Raw genomic sequence first — 24,642 nt, 5'->3', positions numbered from 1 at the left:
CTCTTTGCATGAGGTGGCCAAAGTACTGGAGTTTCAGCTTTAGCATCAGTCCTTCCAAAGAAATCCTAGGGCTGATCTCCTTCAGAATGGACTGGTTGGATCTCCTTGAAGTCTAAGGGAATCTCAAGAGTCTTCTCCAACACCACAGTTCAAAAGCATCAATTCTTTGGCGCTCAGTTTTCTTCACAGTCCAACACTCACATCCATACATGACCACTGGAAAAACCATAGCCTTGACTAGACGGACCTTTGTTGGCAAAGTAATGTCTCTGCTTTTGAATATGCTATCTAGGTTGGTCATAACTTTCCTTCCAAGGAGTAAGCGTCTTTTAATTTCATGGCTGCAATCACCATCTGCAGTGATTTTGGAGCCCAGAACATAAAGTCTGACACTGTTTCCACTGTTTCCCCATCTATTTCCCATGATGTGATGGGACCAGATGCCATGATCTTAGTTTTCTGAATGTTGAGCTTTAAGTCAACTTTTTCACTCTCCACCTTCACTTTCATCAAGAGGCTTTTTAGTTCCTCTTCACTTTCTGCCATAAGGGTGGTGTCGTCTGCATATCTGAGGTTATTGAGATTTCTCCCGGCAATCTTGATTCCAGCTTGTGCTTCTTCCAGCCAGCGTTTCTCATGATGTACGCTTTATAGAAGTTAAATAAGCAGGGTGACAATATACAGCCTTGATGTACTCTTTTTCCTATTTGGAACCAGTCTGTTGTTCCATGTCCAGTTCTAACTGTTGCTTCCTGACCTGCATACAAATTTGGACTCAGGTTCGTGACATTGTACAGGAGACAGGGATCAAGACCATCCCCATGAAAAAGAAATGCAAAAAAGTAAAATGGCTGTCTGGGGAGGCCTTACAAATAGCTGTGAAAAGAAGAGAAGCAAAAAGCAAAGGAGAAAAGGAAACATATAAGCATCTGAATGCAGAGTTCCAAAGAATAGCAAGAAGAGATAAGAAAGCGTTCCCCAGCGATCAATGCGACGAAATAGAAGAAAACAACAGAATGGGAAAGACTAGAGATCTCTTCAAGAAAATTAGAGATACCAAGGGAACATTTCATGCAAAGATGGGCTCGATAAAGGACAGAAATGGTATGGACCTAATGGAAGCAGAAGATATTAAGAAGAGGTGGCAAGAATACACAGAAGAACTGTACCAAAAAGATCTTCACAACCCAGATAATTACGATGGTGTGATCACTCACCTAGAGCCAGACATCCTGGAATGTGAAGTCTTGCTCTGCTTCATTCTGTATTCCAAAGCCAAATTTGCCTGTTACTCCAGGTGTTTCTTGACTTCTTACTTTTGGATTCCAGTCCCCTATAATGAAAAAGACATATTTTTTGAGTGTTAGTTCTAGAAGGTCTTGTAGGTCTTCATAGAACTGTTCCATTTCAGCTTCTTTAGTGTTACTGGTCGGGGAATAGACTTGAATTACCATGACATTGAATGGTTTGCCTTGGAAACAAACAGAGATCATTCTGTCGTTTTGGAGATTGCATCCAAGTACTGCATTCGGACTCTTTTGTTGACCATGATGGCTACTCCATTTCTTCTGAGGGATTCCTGCCCACAGTAGTAGATATAGCGGTCATCTGAGTTAAATTCACCCATTGTAGTCCATCTTAGTTCGTGGATTTCTAGAATGTCGACGTTCACTCTTGTCATCTCCCGTTTGACCACTTCCTATTTGCCTTGATTCATGGACCTAACATTCCAGGTTCCCATGCAATATTGCTCTTTACAGCATTGAACCTTGCTTCTATCACCAGTCCCATCCACAACTGGGTGTTGTTTCTGCTTTGGCTCCATCCCTTCATTCTTTCTGGAGTTTTCTCCACTGATCTCCAGTAGCATCTTGGGTACCTACCAACCTGGGGAGTTCATCTTTCAGTTTGTATCTTTTTGCCTTTTCATACTGTTCATGGGGTTCTCAAGGCAAGAATACTGAAGTGGTTTGCCATTCCCTTCTCCAGTGGACCACATTCTGTCAGACCTCTCTACCATGACCCGTCCATCTTGGGTGGCCACACGTGGCATGGCTTAGTTTCATTGAATTAGACAAGGCTATGGTCTGTGTGATCAGATTGGCTAGTTGTCTGTGATTGTGGTTTCAGTCTGTCTGCCCTCTGATGCCCTCTGTGCCTACCGTCTTACTTGGGTTTCTCTTACCTTGGACGTGGGGCATTTCTTCACAGCTGCTCCAGTAAAGCGCAGCCACTGCTCCTTACCTTGGACGTGGGGTAGCTCCTCTCGGCCACACTCTGCTCCATCGCAGCCATCATGCTTCATCAAGACAGTGTGGTATTGGCACAAAAACAGAAATATAGACCAATGGAACAAGATAGAAAGCCCAGAAATAAACCCACGCACCTATGGGTATCTTATTTTTGTCAAAAGAGCAAAGAATATTCAATGGGGCAAAGACAGCCTCTTCAATAAATGTTGCTGGGCAAACTGGACAGCTACATGTAAAAGAATGAAATTAGAACACTTCCTAACACCATTGTGCTTATGCTAAGTCGCTCAGTCATGTCCAACTGTTTGTGACTCCATGGTCCCTGCCAGGCTCCTCTGCCCATGGGATTCTCTAGGCAAGAATACTGGAGCGGGTTGCCATTTCCTACTCCAGGGAATCTTCCTGACTCAGGGATCAAACCTGTGTCTCTTTCTGTCCCCTGCATTGGTAGGAGGGTTCTTTACCACTAGTGCCACAACTATGCCTAATTATTTGTGGTGAATGAGTGAAGGAACAGGACTTATGACATCAAATAGCTAACAGAAAACCATCAGCTCACATGCCATGGGATGAATGGGGTGTGGGTGGAGAAAGAACCAAACAGCTTGCAGTTTTGATTGCTTTTAGGCAAAGATGGTTCTGTGACCCCCAGAGTACAAGTTTAAAACAAACAGGACCACCTGGAATGAAATGAGACCAAAAGAGACTGTTGAGTGTGATACGTCAACAGGGAAATGTTCAGGAATGAGGTCATTTCATTAATAGTATAGTGAAGTCGCTCAGTCGTGTCCGACTCTTTGCAACCCCGTGGACTGTAGCCCACCAGGCTCCTCCGTCCATGGGATTCTCCAGGCAAGAATACTGGAGTGGGTTATCATTTCCTTCTCCAGAGGATCTTCCTGACCCAGGGATGGAACCTGGGTCTCCCACATTGGAGGCAGACGCTTTAACCTCTGAGCCACCAGGGAAGCCCTAATTAATATAAGGGTAATAATCAACTAAATACACAAACTTTAAAATACATTTCCATTTTTAATTTAAAAAATAAATTACAGCAAATCTGAACAAAATGTTTTCTACTTCAGTGCATATCTTCTTACCCACTTTGTGTTTGAAACCCAACTAGTTCACACAATCAAGGCAACTGGGCTTTTGACAAAGTTTGGATGAACAACTCACAAAATGTGGCTAATGGATAAGTTTGGGATGCATAGCAAGCAGATAAGCCTTGGCTGGACTGTAAGCATCAGCCTGAAATCATGAACTTAAAAGGAAAACATTCTCCTTTTGTAGAGTAAAACTGATAATTCCACTTTCAACCCACCCAAAGAGCAACTTACCTTTTCCAATTTAACTTTACAATACTACTTAGTCATGAGGTAAGGATTTAAAAGCTTTGGAAGAGAAACTTAAGATTTCTTCTGACTCTCCACCCCTCTTTTTCATTCACTTAAAAGAAAGCTAGGCCTGAAAGGATTCTAAAACAATCATGTAACCTCAAATACACACACACATATATATGTATACATGTACTTTATATGAAGAAATTCAGGTTAAGGTCCAGGGACTGACCAAATTGACCTGCCAAACGTATACCCTTTATAAAGTCTTCTTGTGTGTCGACAGTAGGGTTTGTTCCTTTCCTTTTCATTAAACCTGCAAAATGACAGGAAGGACAGTACAAATGGAAGGGCCCTCTAAATGCCTTTGATAAATGACAGCAGATGCCAGGGAGACTTCCATACGGCTGGGAGAAGCCTGTGGCTCTCTGAGGTGGTAACTTGAGTGTACACTATTATCAAATTGGATTCACCTGTACACCTAAGATTTGTGACCTTAACTGTCTGAATGTTACACCTTAATTTCAAAACAAGAAATCACCCCATGACCCAAGGGCAAGGAGAGGGAAAGGAGTCTCCAAGCTTAGAGTTAGAAAAGGCAGCTTATAATCTCATATCCTGCTTGATCTCTGGCTCTGTCTTAGCGATCTGAGGGTGGCAGTTGTTTTTTTAATGGGTCTGACAGGGGAAAACAACTGTAATTTTGGAATCAAGGCATGAAGGTGGAGAAGGAGAAAGCAACCCCTGGCCCAGCACCTTATTTATGGCTTCCCTTAAGGCCAATGCCACTGTCTTGCCACTCCCATGACACACCACAGTCCTCGTATCTGGGGCTATTCCCTTTGAACACATTGGATTGTCACAACCTGGGTGTTAGGACAGTGTCTGACATTCAGTAAGAGTTTAATCTATGCTACATGAAACGATTCTTGGAAAAAAAAAAAAATTCAAGACAAGTCGCCCAGATGGAGAGAGAGAGACAGGCAAGAAAGGATTTCAAACAAAAATTCCATAAACCAACATCCACAAAGGTTGTGACAATTTGGGGGCTACTTCCAAGGGCTTTCAATACTTGAGTTCTTATCAAGGAAAATAAGGACCAGTTGCTTCTTCAGTATTTCACCTACCTTTATGGTAATCCTAAAGCTTTGCAGCTTTCCTCTTTGACTTCAGGACAGACATTACTTAGGATCTTTTGTCAAATGGGACTCTTTCTGACCAAGAGTGAGTAGTCCAGTGTCCTCTGGGACCTCTTATTCACCACATGACCTGGAATCCTGTGTATTCAGGCAGGAGAGATCTAGGATTTGCGTGAATGTGGGAAGGGAATCTTATGGGAAAACGTTATGTCAAAAAAGGAAATGTATTTGGGCACTGGTCTACTGGATGTCCCTGTGCTCAGTCACGTCTAACTCTGTGATCCCAGGGACTGTAGCCGCCAGGCTTCTCTGTCCATAGGATTTTTCAGGCAAGAATACGAGAGCGGGTTGCCATCTCCTCCTCCCGGGGATCTATCTTCCTGACTCAGACCAAATCCTTGTCTCCTGCGTCAGCAGGCAGATTCTGTACCACTGCGCCCCTTAGGAAGCCCCAATCTCTGACCAAAGGCCAGAACTTACAATGCACCCTTGTGACTTGAAAGGAACATGCTTCAGGTTTCTTTCTTTTGTGACGTAGTTTACATCCTTCTATTTTAACGGAGCATGTAAAGCTCATGAATCCCCTCCAGCCAGTCTGCCTTGCAACTTCTCAGAAGCTGCTCTGGGTTCCAGGTCAGCCCTGCAGATTCTCTTCCTCCTCTTCTCGTGCCACTTAAAATCAAGTCCAGATCTTTAGAAAAAATTTTTTTGGCCAAACTACATGGCATGTGGAACCTTAGTTCCCCAACCAGGGATCGAACCCACCCCCCCTGCATTGGAAGGATGGAGTTTTAACCACTGGACCACCAAGGAAGTCCCCTGTCTTCAGGTCTTGTTAACAATTTGTCCCTAGTAACATATAAGATGCTACCTTTTAGAGAGGGACTGTTGTGTGCAGAACTAATCTGCACTCACCCTCCAAATTATCTTCTAAAAAAATAAAAATGAAGATCGATCATGCTTGTGGAGAGCTTCAAATATTATGTCGGCCCAGCAGAGACAAGAAAGGCCCACAGAGTGAGGATCTACTTCAGAGTCAGCCTCACTTGAACCCCCGGCAGTCTGCGTGGGAGGGATGACCTCCATTTTGAAAGGCGAAAAAAGCTCAAGAGAATTTAAAATAATTCAAGGGGGTGTGCAAAGCTGAGAGAGGCCATAGCTGGGTTGATTCAACCCTGAACGGGTTACTTCCAGAGCCCTGGCTTCACATCTTTCTGCTACATCACATGCGGGTGCTCTGAGTGGAGCCAAAGAAAGAACACAGCACTAGCAAATATGCATTCTCATTTCTTCAGTCACCCTGGACACGTCTCAGAGGCCTTACTTCCCTGATGCTGTGATGAACTTACACGTCTCTCCTAGGAATGGTGGTGAAACAGGCACCCAAAGAGGCAGGCAAGAAAACCCCAATTTTTGGAAGTTAAATCTCTCTCTCTCTCTCCTCTGTGTGTGCTCAGTCACTCAGTTGTGTCCAACTCCTAAGGGCTATAGCCACCAGGATCCTCTGTCCATGGGATTCTCCAGGCAAGGTTAGTGAAGCGGGTTGCCCTGTCCTTCTCCACAGAATCTTCCCGACCCAGGGACTGAACCCAAATCTCCTGTATCTCCTACACTGGCAGGCAGATTCTTTTACCACTGAGCCATCTGGGAAACCCCCCACCTATCCTGGACCTCAAAGGCAAGGTGACCTAGCCAGGCTGCCGAGGAGTCCCTGGTGAGCATACCCACAGGCTGACCCAGGACATCCATAACTCTAAATGTTTTCTATTTTGCCATAAAAAGCTAAGTAGTACAGAAATTATCTGGGACATTTCCACTATTGTTCCAGCTAGGGGTAGGGACTGAAGAATTCATCAGGGTTGTCTTCTAGAGATGTTATCTAGGTATAAACTCAATGAGAAAGCTGGGTTATTAGGGAGAGTCTGTAGTAGGATTTTCTGTGTTTAGCCTCAATTTCCTTATCTACAAAATGGGGGGTGGGTACTGGAGGACTTTTAAGGGCCGTCGAGCTCAAAAGGTCTTTAGTTCTGTGTGGCTGTTTACGTATCTGCTGATAATATTTGGTCCTCTGAATCACCCTACCTTTTCTTCTGAAAAGAGGCCTGATGAGGGTACCGTGAACACATCATCAAATCAATTAAACAATCAAGAAGGAATAAATAATCAACAAGAGATATTGCACTGTATTCTCCAGGATAAAATCAGGTTGCAGATGGGGGGCCACCAAACCATTCCAATGAGATCTCGAAGCAAAGCAGTTCAATCCAGGCTTCTAAGTCCCTTATATCCAGTGATCTGAGCTCCGAGGTAATAGAAGAAACTGTGCCAAAGTCAGAGTCTTGGGAGTCTGTGGTAGGAAGAGGTGACTGCCGTGCAGAGAGGACCATTAGCTGGGAGTGTGGGGAACTCCTGGGAAGGTGGAGGGGGACAGTTTAGGTGGGTGGGGGTGGGGGAAACAGAGGCGCTCAGGGCTCACGGTTGAGTCCACATTCTTTCAACGATGATAGCCATTCCTACTTGAAAGCAGCCAATCTCCATGAAAAAGATGTTCTTTCCCGCAAAAAAAAAAAAGCACAGGGAAACCTCAGAAAGATAGATAGTTTTGGCTACCAAAGTACGCGATGTTGGTCTCTTCCAATGGGTTATATCACAGGGTGTGTCCACATGAGAAAACAATGTCTTAAGTACAGCTTTTCAGAAGCAAAGCAGGAAATTCCTGTAAGGAGTAGGTTTGTGAGGCTTTTCCCACCACCAGCACCAACGAAGAACTTATCCAGGCTCCTGGAGACCCTGGTGGTTCTGTGCTGGAGGCTGAAATGTAGTAACGGTGAGGGAGAAACACAGGAAGTGGCCAACTATGGAATTCCACATGGGTTGGAGGAGAAATGGCAGGGCCTCAGGCATGGATCAAAAAGACGCTTTGGAAAAGACGAAACCAGTGTTGAGCTGGTGAACCTCAGTTCCAGATCAGGAAAGGAGGCCAGCAGGGACCCCGGGCAGTGAGGACCCTGCTTCTCCAAGGCCAATTCCCAGGCATCCGTGGTCCAGGTGCTCAGAGCTCCAGAGAGAGGATAAGATCCTTACTGGGATCCAGGCTCAAAAGAAAGGATGCCGGATTTCCGTACTTTTGGAGGTGGAGGGGGCGGGACTATGGCCTCTCTTCGGACAGGCAGTGGGGGTGCAATCTGTTGGGGTGGATACACAAAAGGAGACATGAGTCTTCCCTTTCTTCCTAATTTTGCCTTCTCCTCCACAATTCCAACATTCAGTGTTAGCTTAAAAGTGACCTGAGTTTATCTACAAAGCCTTTGCAAGGCAAAATTTTAGAGATATGACTAGTTTAATCTCCCCCTTTTCCCTTTTGTGTGTGTGTTGCTCAGCTGTGTGCAACTCTGCGACCCCATGGACTATAGCCTGCCAGGTTCCTCTGCCCATGGAATTCTCTAGCCAAGAATAGTGGAGTAGGGTGCCATTCCCTTCTCCAGGGGATCTTCCTGACCCAGGAATCGAACCCAAGTCTTCTGCATTTCAGGCAGATTCTTTACCATCTCAGCCACCAAGGAAGCCTCCCCAAAATAGCATTACTATGTGTTCAGCCATGTACGATGCTTTGCAGCCCCATGGACTACAGCCCACCAGGCTCCTCTGTCCATGGGATTCTCCAGGCAAGAGAACTAGAGTGAGATGCTATTTCCTACTCCAGGGGATCTTACCCAGTGACCAAACCTGCGTCTCTTGTGTCTCCTGCATTGCCAGGCGTGTTCTTTACCACTAGCGCCACCTGGGAAGCCCGTATGTATAGTAAGGGCTCAGTAAATATGTGTTGAATGAATAAAGGAAACCACAGGAGGCCCTTCCAGAATGACTATCCCTCATTCACTCAGGTGTGAGTCAGAACTCCTGGCTTATTTCCCTCCTCTGGACCCAGGGTGAGGGCCCTTCAATCCAATGAAACATCTTCCTTCCCATTGAAAATGCCTCTCTCTCTCAGGAAGGAATCAAAAACTGATCAGAGTGGCAAATCAATGGGACAACCTGCCTATCAAAACCTGGGGAAATCCAAGGTTACATTCCCATGAGCGGGTGCTCCCCAGCCCCAGTGCCCACTGTCACCTTCCTACCTCTGTGGGATTCCTCTGGCTGCTCTCATAGGGCTTGCTTTTGGGGGGAGGGGGCGGTGGGACATTAGCCGTTGTCGGTCCATCTGTCTGCAACGATGGGGAGCCTGGAAATGACACAAAGTAGATGAAAGCAGAGAAGTGAACTCACCGAGGAATCTCATGGCACTTCCGCTGGACACTGCCACCCTAAACCACCTGGTCAATCAAATCGCTAAGGTCACATTCTACAGTTTTTGTGGACAGAATGAAGACCTCTTACCCGCTGGGACACATGTAGCGCCCTTCCTTCACCAGAAGGCGTCATGAGAAACTCTTAAGTAAAAATTTCACGTTTTGTTAAAGGGTGTCACTATTACACTGAAGATGAGAATATTTTCTAGAACTTAGGGTATTACTCTGTTCTCTGATATATCCCAAGTTCTTAGAAAAAAACATCTGTCACAAACTAGGTGGTTAATAAATACTGGTTATATTGGACTATTACAATTTATCATTTAAAGCAGCAGTCCCCAACCATTTTGGCACTAGGGACTGGTTTTGTGGCAGACAACTTTTCCATGGATCGTGGTGGTGGGAAGGGTTCAGGATGATTCAAGCACATCGCATTTATTATGCACTTTATTTCTATTATTATTCCATCAGCTCCATCTCAGATCATCAGGCATGAGATCCTGAACTTACATACCCCTCACCACTGCTGGGCATACACACTGAGGAAACCAGAAGGGAAAGAGACACGTGTACCCCAATGTTCATCGCAGCACTGTTTATAATAGCCAGGACATGGAAGCAACCTAGATGTCCATCAGCAGATGAATGGATAAGAAAGCTGTGGTACATATACACAATGGAGTATTACTCAGCCATTAAAAAGAATACATTTGAATCAGTTCTAATGAGGTGGATGAAACTGGAGCCTATTATACAGAGTGAAGTAAGCCAGAAGGAAAAACATAAATACAGTATACTAACGCATATATATGGAATTTAGAAAGATGGTAACAATAACCTGGTGTACGAGACAGCAAAAGAGACACTGTTGTATAGAACAGTCTTATGGACTCTGTGGGAGCGGGAGAGGGTGGGAAGATTTGGTAGAGTGACATTGAAACATGTAGAATATCATGTAAGAAACGAGTTGCCAGTCCAGGTTCGATGCGCGATACTGGATGCTTGGGGCTGGTGCACTGGGACGACCCAGAGGGATGGTGTGGGGAGGGAGGAGGGAGGAGGGTTCAGGATGGGGAACACATGTATGCCTGTGGCGGATTCATTTTGATATTTGGCAAAACTAATACAATTATGTAAAGTTTAAAAATAAAATAAAATTAAAAAAAAGAATAAAGAGTGCAATATCTACTTCCTCCAGGAAACCGTGCCTGATTAACTCTGATGCTGGCTGACTACAGTCTCCTGTTTGGGGTGACGATCTATTCTTCCACTGCTCCTTGGTGTTAAGCATCCTTGTACTTCATCTCAGGACTTGTGTACTGCTGACTCCCCAAACCTGAGTGTAATTTGTCTATTTCTTATCCTTTCAGACCCTTCTCCACATAAAGCACATGGCTACTTGGCCAACAGTTCCTAAATTACTTCCTATCTAGTTCTAGTCCAATCGATCTCATTTATACCATCAGCAATGAAAAACGGGCAGTGAAACCCCACGGTGCTCCCTGTACTGCTGCTAAGTCATGTCCGACTCTTTATGATCACAGAAGCTGTAGCCCGCCAGGATTCTCCATCCATGGGATTTTCCAGGCTAGAATACTGGAGTGGGTTGCCATTTCTTACTCCAGGGATTGAACTGGAGTTCCTACCTGGATTCCTACTCCCCACCCAGGGATTGAACCTGTGTTTCCTTTATTGGCAGGTGGATTCTTTACCATTGGGCCACTAGGAAAGCCCCACGGCTCCCTGTATAGAAAAGTTTAATGAGTCTTAGCAACCTAAGGACTCTGGCCAAACACTAATCTAACTGAATGACACCCATGACCACCAAACTGAACCAATTTGACTATCATCTCAGTCCCCTTGTGGCTATTTTGATTAAAAATGGCCCAGATTCATAAACATACTCCATCACCTAGTGAAATGACTATAAGGGGTCTCTACAAGTAAACTTACTCAGGGCCCTGTTCGCTTTAGGAGTGAGTTGGGGTGGGCTCAGGGCTGTTGACTGTGGAGTTGAAGCGCCAGGAAATGGTGTCAGCCGATTGTCCGACAGCTGGAGACTCTTGGGTCTCTGTGATTTCTTGGTTGGGCTCTAGTGGGGGGCGGAGAACAAAGCAAAACACTGTCACTGTGAAGAGTGTCGAACTCATCAATACTCTTTAAACAACCCTGTCTGCAGAGCAGAATCTTGTTAAAGGGCAAAATTCCAGGAGCCCTCTGTAAGTTTACCACACTAGCACATGGAGGGTACGAGGATGAAGACACAAACAGGGAATCCCCGGTGCACAGACTATTTTCTGGCTAGCCAATGGGTTGTGTCATTTAGTGTGGAGATGAGCCACCCTGATTCTCAGGGATACCCGGTCCCACAACATTTAACAACATGATGTGGCTTATGGAAGAAAACGTACTTTTTATTTTTTTTTTAAACTAAAAGAAGGGAAATGACAATGTTTGGATGGGCTCATGGAACATGGTGGTGAGAATCACAACTCTAAGCATCGATCCACATATTTTCACTGAGGGTAGATCTTGCGCCATTACTGATTTAGAGAGCTGGATCTCTGTACATGGTTTTCTCAGCACCATCTAAGATCTGAGCCCATCCCAGGCTGCTGTGTCCTGAGAAAGCACGACAGGCTTCAACCTAGTCACTCACAGTTATGAGGTCAATGGTGAAAAGCCTGCCTACAGGGAACACGGTGGAAAACCTACAGTCATCTTGTTTTGGGTTTTTTGTTTTTACCATCAGATCAGGTTCTGGCACTTTCTCTGCGATGACCTGGGACTTGCTCAGACTCCAGTCTTTAATCTTGAACTTGCTCATCCGAGTCTCACTCTCCTCTTTGAGGGACAGATCTTCCACTCTGGCCCCTGACGAGGCCCTGCGCTCCAACAGTGGCTCCAGGAAGGACCTATCGGGGTGGGGGAGGGAAGGATTGGGAGGCCGGCGTTAGTGGATGCAAACTAGTGTACAGAGGCTGGATAAACAACAAGGCCCTACTCAACAGCATAGGAAACTCTATTCAGTATCCTGTAATACACCGTAATGGAAAAGACTATGAAAAAGAATATATATGATATATAACCAAGTCACTTTGCAATACAGTAGAAATTAACACAACATTATAAATCAACTACATGTCAAAAAAACAAAAGACTGACCTGTCAGCTACAAACAAGGACAAAGTCAGAAAACACTGATCACCTGCCAGTGAAAACTGATGCCCCAAAAACCAGAGGATACGACTCTTCAACAACACCTTCACCTGTGGCTTCCTTCTCAGGTTCTAAACCCGAACTTCCAACTGCCAACTGAACATCTCAAGGTCTACAAGTAAGAAATGAGGCCATCCAAGCACGCCAAGAAAATACTAGTGAGTAGTTATCTTATGCTAGGAAGATAAGATCTTACTAAACTTATAGGTAAAGAGAGAGCTCATACAGTAAGAGATGAACGGGCAGCATTATATAGTGGCTAAGAGCACAAGCCCTGGAGCCCTACAGCCTGCATTCACATCTTACCTACATTTCCTTGCTGGGTGACCTTGGGCAGACAATTTTTTCATACCTCAGTTTCCTTATCTGTAAAAATGGGGATAAGAATAATATCTATCTCATAAGGTCATTAGGGCTTCCCTGGTGGCTTAGACAGTAAAGAATCTGCCTGCAGAGTGGGAGACCCAGGTTTGATCCCTGCGTTGGGAAGATCCCCTGGAGAAGGGAATGGCTACCCAACTGCAGTATTCCTGCCTGGAGAATGCCATGGACAGAGGAGCCTGGTGGGCTACAGTCCATGGGGTCTCAAAGGGTCGGACACAATTGAGCAACTAATACTTTTTTCACTTTCAAAGGGTTATTACAAAATACTTACAACAGTACTTGGCAAATAGGTGTATGCATGCTCAGTATGTCCAGCTCCTGGTGACCCCATGGACTGTAGCCCACCAGGCTCCTCTGTCCATGGAATTTCCCAGGCAAGACACTGGAGTAGGTTTGCCATTTCCTTCTCTAGGGGATCTTCCTGACCCAGAGGTCAACTCTGTGTCTTTTTTGTCTCCTGCATTGGCTGGTGGATTCTTTACCACTGTGCCACCTGGGAAGCCCTAGCATGTAGGAGAACTTCTCAAAAACAATTTTTTTTTAATTACACTGACAAATTTTAAATGCCATAGTAAGAATCATGATTAGATGCTGATATAGAGGGGAAGAATTTGATGAGAAACAAAAGTGTCTAGAGAGATTTTGAAATATCTCTCCCTAAACTGCTTATCAGTTATAAAGGGAAAAATAGTAAGTATTATTGTAATTAAAAAAAAATTTTTTTGGCCACCCCGTGTAGCATGTGGGATCCTAGTTCTCTGACCCAGGATCAAACCCACACCCTCTTTATTGGAGACACAGAGTCTTAACCTCTGGACTGACAGGGAAGTTCAATGATGTCTTCTTCCTCATTGGGCAAATGTGGGCAAGAGCAATAACCCACCTTGCCTGGGTCACAGCAAGAATAGGACCCCAGTCATCTGCTCTGTGTTTACTGCCCTAATGGATCAGCAATTACAGGGTCTCTGGTTCTCAATAACTACTTGAAAAAAAATTTTTTTTTTAATGGGGCAGAGTTCAATTAAGAGAAGAGTCGTACTGAACAGAACAGAACTTCTACATGACTCTTTGAGACCCCATGGACTGTACCCCTCCAGGCGCCTCTTTCCATGGTGATTCTCCAGGCAAGAATACTGGAATGGATTGTCATGCCCTTCTCCAGGAGATAGTCCCAACCCAGGGATTGAACCCAGGTCTCCCGCATTGCATACAGATTCTTTACCATCTGAGCCACCAGGGAAGCCCTTTCACAAAGTAAGTAGTATCCCTTTAACAGCATGACCGAAACCATAAAAGAGAAAGCAAACCAGGTATTATTTAATCTTTAGGAATTTACAAGACTAAAAATAATAAAAATACCTAATATAAGTAAATATATTATGAAAAATGATATAGTCACTCATACATTTCATATGGCATTGCATATTAGTATTTGTGATAATACAGCAAGAATTATAAAGAATCTAAAAAAGACTGAATTTATGTATATGTAAAATTGAATCACTTTGTTGTCCACCTGAAACTAATACAACATTGTAAATTAACGATTCTCCAATAAAAATTAAAAAACAAAACAAAACAAACTGTAAAAAAAATACCTCTCCTGAATAGGTCATACATGCTTTTGGAAGTGCATCCTATACTCCATGTTAACCAAAAGACTTAGAAATGAGAATATATCTTAAGTGATCATAAAGCTAAATGTACACAAATACATGCTACTAATAATATAAATGCATTTTATATTGATACAACCTAAATGCTTTTATATTAAATTTATAATGAACTTTTATGATTACCTGTTTAGAGTGACACAGCTAAAACATCCCATTATAGGGAGAAGAATTAATTATGGCACATTCATATGCTGTACTGATAAACAGCCATCAAAAATGATGAAAAAAATCTTAATATTATATAGCACCGTAGATAGTGCTTATAATAAAAAGACAAAGAGGAAAAAGCAAATTACCAAACTCTATCCATGTGATAATTGCAACTATGTAAAGATATCTATGTCAATGTAAAAGGATGGATAAATAATTTAAGAAATAAAAAACATTTAATTTCCAGGTAGAAGACCATTTGAACAGGTTATTTTTGTGGTATGGCTATTATAGCATGGAATTAAAAGATTACAAATTAAGTTCTAAGCCAAAAGATTTAACTTATATTCAACATTAAAATTCACACTGATGTTAAGTATTCATCATTTATATAAAATTAAGCAGTAGGTCACAAAACAGTACATCCCATGCTTTTCTATTTGAACACAATTATGAATTCACTCCTTTAAAATATTTTAAGTTTGATCACATGGAAAGGCACTCCACGTTTCCGGTAAGGAAGGTTGAATATCAAAAAGCCATAAACTCAATCCATAAATGTAATATCATATCTCAATAAAAATAACAACAGGATTCTAAACAAGTTAATCCAAAAACAAGCACTGAGTAAAACTAGCCAGGCAAATTCTGAAAAAAGCTATTAGACACTTAAAACCCTTTAAGATCTACAGTAAATAAGACTGAATTAGCAGAAGTGCATGAACCATATAGGTAGGTCTAAGAAATGGGGGGAAAGTCCATGAATAACCTAAAGAACACATTAGAATTTGATTTTTTTTTTTTAAATAAGGAGGACATTTCAAATCAGTAGAGAAAAGATAGTTTGCTCACTTAACATTATAGGCTAGCCAAGCATGGAAAAAAATTGGCTCTATACTTCATACCTTATAGGAGAATAAACTTAAAAAAGAATCATAGATTTTATTATAAATAGTGAAACTGTAAAATTAGTTTTTCGTAGTCTTACAGTAGGGAAGGACTTTAACCATGATATAAAATCCAGAAGTCATAAAATCAAGTATTAAGGTATTTGACTGCACTTAAACAAAAATCAGCGCAACTAAATAAAAATTTAGAAGCAAAGTCAATAGACAGAGGAAAAATTAGGGTAATATTTCAGCTCAACACAAAGGGCCAGAATCCAACAGAAAAATGTACACGTGTGACCACAGTTCACAGAAAATAAAATACATACAAGCTACTAAACAAATGAAAAAATGCTCAATTTCATACAAGAGAAAGAAAACCACAAGTGCAACAAAACAAAATCCCCATGCCAAGAAAACATTTTCCACCTATCAGACTGGTAAAAATTAAAAGGCCTGATGATACACAATTTGGTGGCAAGGTGTGAGTGGCCAGGTACCCTTGCATATTGCTGGTGGGACTATCAACGGTTATAATCTCTGTGAAAGTCATTTTATGAATAATTTTGAGAACTTCAGCTATATATGTTTAACAGTAATTTCACTTCTTGACTTTTTCTTATATTGCTATAATTAAATATTTACAAAGTAATTTTTTTCCATTCTTTTTTAAAATTAATTTTTATTGGATATAGTTGCTTTACAATGTTGTGTTAGTTTCTGCTGTACAGCAAAGTGAATCAGCTATATGTATACATATATATCCCCTTTTTCGGATTTCTTCCCAATTAGCTGACCACAGAGCACTGAGTAGAGTTCCCTGTGCTATACGGTAGATTCTCATTAGCCATCTATTTAATACATAGCGTCAATAATGTGTATATGCCAATCCCAGTCTCCCAATTCATCCCACCCCCAAAATAATATATATTGAAGATCATTCACTGCTATCACTACTGTGATAGTAAAAGGCTTAAATCAATCAAATGTCCATCAGGAAACAATGATGGAGTGTACTATGGTGTAGGTGTATCATGAGATATCTAACCTCAAAGAAAAGAGGAGGCTCTCTTTGTTCTGAAATGGAATGACTTCCAGATCTAGTAAGTGAAAAAAGCAAGGCAGATAGAGTATTATATACCACCATTTATATATCAAAAACATGTGGGAAAGGATATATATTTAGGAACTGCTTCTGTACAGATAAAAAGCTGCTGGAAAGGCACCAAGAACAGAACCTGGGGCACTTCCCTGGTGGTCCGGTGCCTGGGACTCCAAGCTTCCAATGCAGGGGACATGAGTTCAATCCCTGGTCAGGAAACTCAAGAGCTACACGTCCAGCAGTGCAGCCAAAAAACAGAACAAAACCAGAAGACAATATCACTGGCCTCTGGAGAGTGGTACTGATAAGCTGGGAGTCTGGGACTGATGGGAGATTATTTTTATGATATACCCTTTTAAATTTCATATGTGATTATATTTCCTATTCATGAAATAAATTTTTAAGTTATTTTTAAAAACTGAAATAATGAAGGATTTCTCCAGTGGCCTACTGGGTCAGGATTCCCAGCTTTCACTGCCATGGCCCAGGTTCAGTCCCTGGGCAGGGAACTGAGATCCCATATGCCACCTGGTCCAGCCAAAAAAAATTTTAATTGAAATAATGAAAAAAAAAAGGCAAGCAATAACTAGAAATTATTGTGAGACAAACTAGGATATGACTGGGTGGGTTGATAGGGTGTGACAGGATTATGGGTGATTTTTTTTTCTATTTTTCATAACTGTTGTTACTATCATGTAAATAATGATATTTCTCATGAGGAAGATGATGAGAAAGATCCCAAAACTAATAACCCAGGTACTGTGAGTTATTTTCCTATGAAGATGACACATCCACATTGACCAAGTTTCACTTGGGTGACCAAAGGCAAACATTAGGAAAGATTTACCTATCCTTCTTGGCAATTAGAGATCAAAGCCTTACCCATCAGATCCTGGTCTGGAAGGAGCGTTATCAGATGAGTTAGAAGAGGTGGAGATCACAGAGGAAGCCACTGAGGTGATGGACAATCTCCGCAGTGTGGATGACATGATGTAGGGGATCATCACAGATCCTGTGCGGCTTTGCTTCCGGTCGGTCAAGTTGGGCGGCTGAAGGAGACATGACCCCTCATGGTTAGCTGGCCTGGAATTAAGCCCCTAGCAACTGGCGCAGTTCCCACTGGTTTATGGCCAGTCCCATCTGTGTCAGTGCTGGGACCCCATCCTGATAGGTTGGTGCCTGTGCTTCATTGGCTGTTAAATACTACAAATGCTATATTCTTTTTCTGTAGTTGGGAAGATTTTATTGACATACTCTTTTGCTTATTATGATATAATGAGATATTTTGTAATTGTGTATCACAACATCCTGACATTTTAACGTCTAAGTTGTGAGTTCATTTTCTGTATACTTAACAACTCTACATTTATTTTGTTAAAGTATAGTTGATTTACAATGTTGTTAAGCTTCCGATGTACAGCAAAGTGATTCAGATACACACACACACACACACACACACACACATATAAATAAATTCACTGGAAGGACTGACGCTGAAGCTCCAATACTTTGGCCACCTGATGAGAAGAACTGACTCACTGGAAAAGACCCTAATGTGGGTAAGACTGAAGGCAGGAGAAGGGGATGACAGAGGATGAGATGGCTGGATGGCATCACCAACTAGATGGACATGAGTTTGAGTAGGCTCTGGGAGTTGGTAATGGACAGGGAGGCCTGGCGTGCTGCAGTCCATGGGGTCACAAAGAGTCAGACACAACTGAGCGACTGAACTGACTGATAAATATATATATATACACACACACACACACACTATATATATACACACACACACCCACCCATATATATATATACATATATATATATATATATATACACACACATACACACACACACTTTTCCATGGCTTATCACAGGATATTGAGTATCGTTTCCTGTGCTATACAGTAGGTCCTGGTTGTTTATCCATTCTACATGTAATAATTTGCATGCATCTGCTAACCCCAAACTCCCAATCCATTCCTCCCTCACTCCCCTTGTGTAGTCCTCCCCCACTACCTTATATTCTTAGTTACAGACACAACTTAGGTTAAACCTGCCTTGTTTCTAAGACTAGAGAAAAATTCACCCTAATTTTCTATCAGTCCCATGAGAAGGGACAAACCAAGATGTTCATTACCATCAATAGGATAGCAAAACCTTTTGTCTGCTTCTCCAACTTAGCTTCTGAAAGAGGGCACTTAAAAAAAAAAGCATATACTGGAATAACAGAAGAGTTTAAGATTGAAACTATAAACCTAAAGCTTATCCTGGTGAATCTTAGGAAGTCAAGGAGCATGGATCTTCTGTCGTAAGACATGTCTCTGGTAGGACTGATTATCCCCATAGGCCACCATATCAAATCTAAATCTTAATACTGACCTGGGTCTAATAAAAACTAAATTCACTGAGTGAAAGCCACGTTTTTGCCATCTAGGAATTTGTGTAAAAGACAAATGTTCCTAAAAGAAAACTGGCAGCAGGTTAGGAGGTAAATTCATAGGAAGGCCTGACTAAACACTTGGACGCCTGTGAGAGAGGATCAAAACGACACTTGGGAGAAAAAGGAAATAGAGATGGAGGCGTGGGAATTGGGGAACAGAAATACATGAAAAGAAATTCAGAGCTATGATTTGAGACAAGAGAGTTTTTAAAAATCTGGAGTTCAAGAATACAACTTTTGAAGAAAGTAGGATATGTTAAAAAGGACAGCTAAATGAAGATGGAACCAAGCATATCAACAACTGTAGAAGAGAAAAGGTTGGCCCATGTACCCCTCCACCTAATTTCTTGGAAGGAAAAAAAGAAAATTGTAGCTGTGAGAAATGTTAGGTTTAGTCACTAAGTTGTGTCCGACTCTTGCGACCCTGTAGACTGTAGCCTGCCAGGCTCCTCTGTCCGTGGGATTTCCCAAGGAAGAATACTGGAATGGGTTGCTATTTCCTTCTCCAGGGGATTTTTCCAACCCAGGGATAGAACTCAGGCCTCCTGCATTGCAGGCGGATTCTTAACTGACTGAGCCACCAGCCAGAGTGAGAAATGTTACAACTGTTCTTAAAAAATCATGAAATCAGCTACATGCATTGTCAAATGTAACTCACAATTCTTTCTCCTCTTCAAAGGTGCAAAGGGTGTGAATATTTCACCAAAACAAAAAATAAAATTAAAAAAAAAAGATTAGGAAAAACTATGAGTTGGACTAGATAGGACACAAATAAGTAGAGTCTGGGATGAGGAAATTCCCATTTCTAGTAGTGCGGTTTCCACAGTGTGGTCCCTAGTCCCACAGCACCACCTGGTGCACGCTGGAAATGCCAGTTCTTGGGCCTCACCCCAGACCAAGTGAATGAAAATCCCAGGGAACATGGCCCAGCAATCTGTGTCTTCATGAGCCTTCCAGGTTGTTCTGATGGTCATTCAAGTTTGAGAACCGCTATCCTACACAACAGTTGAAGGTCATCAAGAGCAAACCATGCCTTTCCGACCCGGCCCTCCCTCTCCCACCCCGTCTGTTCAAGCCATTCCTAGTCTACTTTGACTATTTTGGCATCTGAAAAAAGGATCAGTATCACAAACAGTAGAAGAGACTAGAAAAAGGTCAGGAATAAGAAAAGCTCATAGGCTGTTGAGACAAAGCCTACCAGTGTTATGACCCCGTAGCGCTTTTCCACTTTCTCCTTGAGTTCCCGGAAGCAGGAAGACAACCGGTCATGCAGTGGCTTCAGTTGCTCCGTCAGCTTCTCCCCATGGATGCGGATCCCCTCTGTCAGCAGAGGCATCTGGGGGAAAAGGCATGAGAGGAATGGGATGAGGTTTAGGAAGAGGGATGATTCAGATTTTGAGGCTGGGAGAGGATGAACGGTGGGGGTAGACAGGTCAACTGATGGACACAGAACAGATCAAATGAAAACGCTGTTTCTTAGCACAGGGCTTGGGAACCAGATGCCCTTGGGTTAAAGACGCAGAGGCATTCACATACCTAGGACACAAGTAACCAGGGGACCAAGCCAGGCAAACTCACAGAAGCCTGGGGACCTTTCTAGGCAGGGGCAACTGATAGGTGTCACCTTGGACTGACCTGTATGACTGCATTTCCTCCCACTGTTTACAAAGGTAATGAGAGACAGAAACTGAGACCAACAATTCTCAGATGGAAACACATGCCAGTAAATCAACTGGGGGAGCTTAATCTCCCTGCTAAGAAGACCACTCTCAACACTGCACCGTCTAATGAAATGCTCTTCCTGTGTCACTTTGCCAAATAAGTAAGACAGGCTGTGATTCTAAGAGTTTAAATAAAAAAGGAACCCTAAATGGGGGCTTGGAGATGGATGCCCCAGAGCAAGGGGTCTTCAACCTCTGGTCTAATGGCTGATAATCTGAGGTGGAGCTGATGTACTGATAAAAGGAATAAAGTGCACAATAAATGCAATGAACTTGAATTATTCCAAACTATCATTCCCAACCCCGATCTGAAGAGAAACTGTTGTCCACAGAACTGGTCCCTGGTGCCAAAAAGGCTGGGGACCGCTGCCCTAGAGAGTATCATGCAAGGCAGTCACCCAAGGAGCATGGGGTGCTGTCCCCCCACCTTCCCTGGACATACCTGCAATGCTATTAGTCGCTTTAGCAGCTCAATCTTCTCCAGATCTTCAGGATGCTCCTGCAAGTACTTATCTGTAAAAAATGCCTAAAAGGAGAGCATTGGCAAGTATTGATTAGAATGCATTCCTATCTGTATATGTGACCCTGAAAGGAAGGGGAAGGAAATGGGAAGGGGGAAACACATCCTCTGTTCCTCCAGTGAACCAGGAATGATTAAGTAAACATAGATTCCATTCTTGGGATAGCTCTTAAATCACCAGTGGACAATTCAAAAAGGAATGAGGTATTTTGTAGTCTTTCTAGAATCATGCAATTCCTAGCAAGAGGACATTCTTAACCATAGCTACATACACACATCAAATCAACAGCACCAGCGGACAGTGTCATTCATTAAAATAAGTTCCCCAGAAAACTAAGAAAAGACCAAGTGACAATATCAAAAAAGTTAATCATGAGACTAAATGCCTAGATTTATAAAAGAGCAAAAAATTAACAGGCTGAAGATGTGGCTGAGAGTTTTCCTGCCTTGCAGACTGTATCACAATTACTGAAGACCTGCAAAAGTTTTAACACTTATACTCATCATCAATCTGAAAGGCTATTTTTAAGGAAAAAATGAGAAATGCTATAGATGTGGAACGGTTTTGAAAATATTAAATGCAGGTAAATGCAGGTTGTATTTATTATGGTATGTCAAGACCACATCACCCATGACATCATCAATAAACATTGATGTAAAGGCCCTATGATAAGAAAATAAACCCCAATTCAACCTACAAACACAGGTGTTACATGAAAGACTATGTTAAAGACAGAATTCATTAGAGGAGAAGAACCAAAGTCTATGGTGAACATTTATGCTCCAACAGAGTTCCAAACTAGAGTTACCTATTTCCTCCCTATACTATAACCATCACAAGCATAAGAATGCTTTCAGAGACCTTCAAATACCCCCCTTACTCTTTTCCTCCACTCCTTAGAAGGACCACCCCATTACATGAGATCCAAGAGTTCCAAAAACTATAGAATACAGTTATAAAAGAGGTCAGTGCATTTTCTGTGGAAAACAGAGTATGTGCAATATTTTTCCTTGATTGGTTGAACTGTGTCCCCATCCCCAAGGCACAGGTTGAAGTCCTAAGCCTAGGGCCTAGGAAAGTGACCTCATATGGTCACAGCCTAACTGCAGAGGTCTAGATGAGGTCATATTAGAATAGGAGGAACCCTTAGACACTGGTGTCTAACTGGTTTCCTTACAAGGAGGGGACATGAGAAGACAGATACCTGTACACAGAGAGAACACCACGTGACGGGACAAGGAGAAGACAGTAATCTACAAGGCAAGGGATGCCAAAAGTTGCCTGCAGGACTTCCTTGGTGGTCTTGTGGTTAACAGTCTGCCTGTCAATGCGGGGGACATGGGTTCGATCCCTGGTCGGTGAAGATTCCACATGCTGTGAGGCAGCTAAGCTTATGCATCACAACTACTGAGCCCCTGCTCCAGAGCACAGGAGCTGCAACTGCTGACCTTACTAGCGCTACAACTATTGAAGCCCATGAGCCCTAGAGACCATTCACCTCAACAAGAGAAGCCACCACAATGAGAAGTGCACGCACCACAACTAGAGAGTAGCCTCTGCTCTCCACAACTAGAGGAAAAGCCCTCGAAGCAACAAAGGCTCAAGTCAGCCAAAAATAAATAAAAAATTTTTTTAATAAAGCAAAGGCAGCCAGTAGCCCACAGAAGCCAGGAGAGACGCAGGGAGCAGACTCATCTTCACATGCCTCAGAGGGAACTGATGCTACAGACACCTTGCTTTCAGACTGTGAGGCAGTCAATCCCTATTGTTTTAAGCCACTCTGTTGGTAGTATTTTGTTATGGCAACCCTAGGAAATGAATACGACAGAGAATATAAATGTATAGAATCCAAGAATCACAAAAAGGAAATGGGACATTTATGGAGCAGCTTGTTATAGCAGATTCATATTTAGACGGATTATCGATCTAAATGAAGTATTTAAGTATTTGCTTAAATCTTCAGCCACCTTTCAAAATACATGTACTTGGGACTTCCCTGGTGGTCCAGTGGCTAAGACTCTGTGCCTCCAATAGAAGGAGCCCTGTCTCCATCACTGGTCAGGGAACTGCAAGCTGCAACTAAAAAGATCCTGCATGCCACATCTAAGACCAGGCATAGCCAAATAAATAATTTTAAAAATACATGTAGTTCAGGGCTTCCTTGATGGCTCAGTGGTAAAGAATCCACATGCCAATGCAGGAGGCCTGGGTTCGATCCCATGTCTGGGAAGATCCCACACGCCAGGGAACGACTGAGCCGGTGAGCCACAACTACTGAGCCTGTGCTCTAGAGCCCATGGGCCGCAACTACTGAAGCCTGCATGTCCTAGAGCCTGTCCTCCATGATAGAGAAGTCATTGCAACGAGAAGCCTGAGAATCTCCAACTAGAGAGTAGCCCCCACTTGCTCCAATCAGAGAAAAGCCTGTACAGCAACAAAGACCCAGCACAGCCCAAAACAAGTAAAATATTTTAAAAATACAGGTGGTTTATATTTTTGAAAGGTAATTTTTTTTAACCTATAATACACCCTAAAATTCCCAAAGCATCAGTTGAGTCATGGATCACCAGAGCAGAGTGCTCTGAAATTAATTTTTCTAGCAGAGTCCTGCCTCACACCACAAAGGGCTGATAAATTACAGTAAATGGCTCCTGGGTTCCAATGACTAAGGCACTGATTAAAGAGCTGCCCTAAAATAGGTCACCTGTATCAAACTGGTAATGATGGATTTCCCAACTGACTGCAATAGCTCAAGGTGATCCAAGAATTTACTCTTTTCTTATACTGAGAAATATACAAAGTCACACATATTAATGAAAAGTATAAACTAATATTTTTGAAAAGTTCTTGAAATAAATTTGTTTATATATACTTCCTTTCCCTTTTCATTTTAATTTGATTTTTTTTTTAATTTGAAGATGGTCATATTGGAAAAAACTTCATATAAAATTATATAATAGTCACAACAATGAGGGCTTCCCTGGTGGCTCAGATAGTAAAGAATCTGCCTGCAATGCGGGAAACCCAGGTTCAATCCCTGGGTTGGGAAGATCTCCTGGAGAAGGAAATGGCAACCAACTCCAGTATTCTTGTCTGGAGAATTCCCATGGACAGAGAAGCTTGGCAGGCTACCGTCCATGGATTCGCAAAGAATTGGACATGACTGGGCGACAAAGCACAGCACAACGAGGCACAGACAAATGTTGCTTGATTCCACTTACAGAAGATACCTGTAACAGTCAAACTCATGGAGTGAGAAAGTACACTGGTAGAGGCCGGGGACCAGGGGATGGGGGGATGAGGAGTTAGTGTTTAATGGGGGACAGAGTTTCAGTTTAGCAAAGTGAAAAATTCAGCAGATGGATGATGGTGAGATGTAAATGTACTTAGTGCCACTGAACTGTACAGTTAAATATGGTTAAAATAGTATGTTTTATATTATTTGACTTTCACAATAAAAAAATTAAAATTATACAACTGTCACCAATATTGGCATATAAATCAGAGTTTAGGGCGTTC

At 42.5% G+C, this 24,642-nt stretch overlaps 1 protein-coding gene and 1 long non-coding RNA gene across 3 annotated transcripts in view; one reads left to right on the top strand and one right to left on the bottom strand.

Moving 5' to 3' along the window:
* Nucleotides 1-6,887: 6,887 nt before the first annotated feature.
* Nucleotides 6,888-24,642, bottom strand: part of DOCK5 (dedicator of cytokinesis 5) — a 280,813-nt gene continuing 263,058 nt past the window's right edge. For both annotated transcript variants that reach the window (XM_019966376.2, XM_070794944.1), the window contains 7 exons: nt 21,045-21,128; nt 20,080-20,217; nt 17,324-17,490; nt 11,770-11,938; nt 10,977-11,115; nt 8,853-8,956; nt 6,888-7,916 (listed from right to left, as the gene is read on the bottom strand). In XM_019966376.2, the coding sequence (XP_019821935.2) occupies nt 7,812-7,916; nt 8,853-8,956; nt 10,977-11,115; nt 11,770-11,938; nt 17,324-17,490; nt 20,080-20,217; nt 21,045-21,128 (906 nt within the window). In that variant the 3' untranslated portion in view covers nt 6,888-7,811. The remainder of the gene's footprint in view (nt 7,917-8,852; nt 8,957-10,976; nt 11,116-11,769; nt 11,939-17,323; nt 17,491-20,079; nt 20,218-21,044; nt 21,129-24,642) is intronic.
* LOC139184591 (uncharacterized) overlaps nt 12,319-24,642 on the top strand; it is a 37,817-nt gene continuing 25,493 nt past the window's right edge. The window contains exon 1 of the long non-coding RNA XR_011568131.1: nt 12,319-12,400. This is a non-coding gene — a long non-coding RNA (uncharacterized lncRNA). The remainder of the gene's footprint in view (nt 12,401-24,642) is intronic.

This window comes from Bos indicus, chromosome 8 (assembly GCF_029378745.1).
Source record: "Bos indicus isolate NIAB-ARS_2022 breed Sahiwal x Tharparkar chromosome 8, NIAB-ARS_B.indTharparkar_mat_pri_1.0, whole genome shotgun sequence".
In the NCBI taxonomy this organism is placed as follows: domain Eukaryota; kingdom Metazoa; phylum Chordata; class Mammalia; order Artiodactyla; family Bovidae; genus Bos; species Bos indicus.
This window is presented reverse-complemented; position numbering and strand designations above follow the sequence as displayed.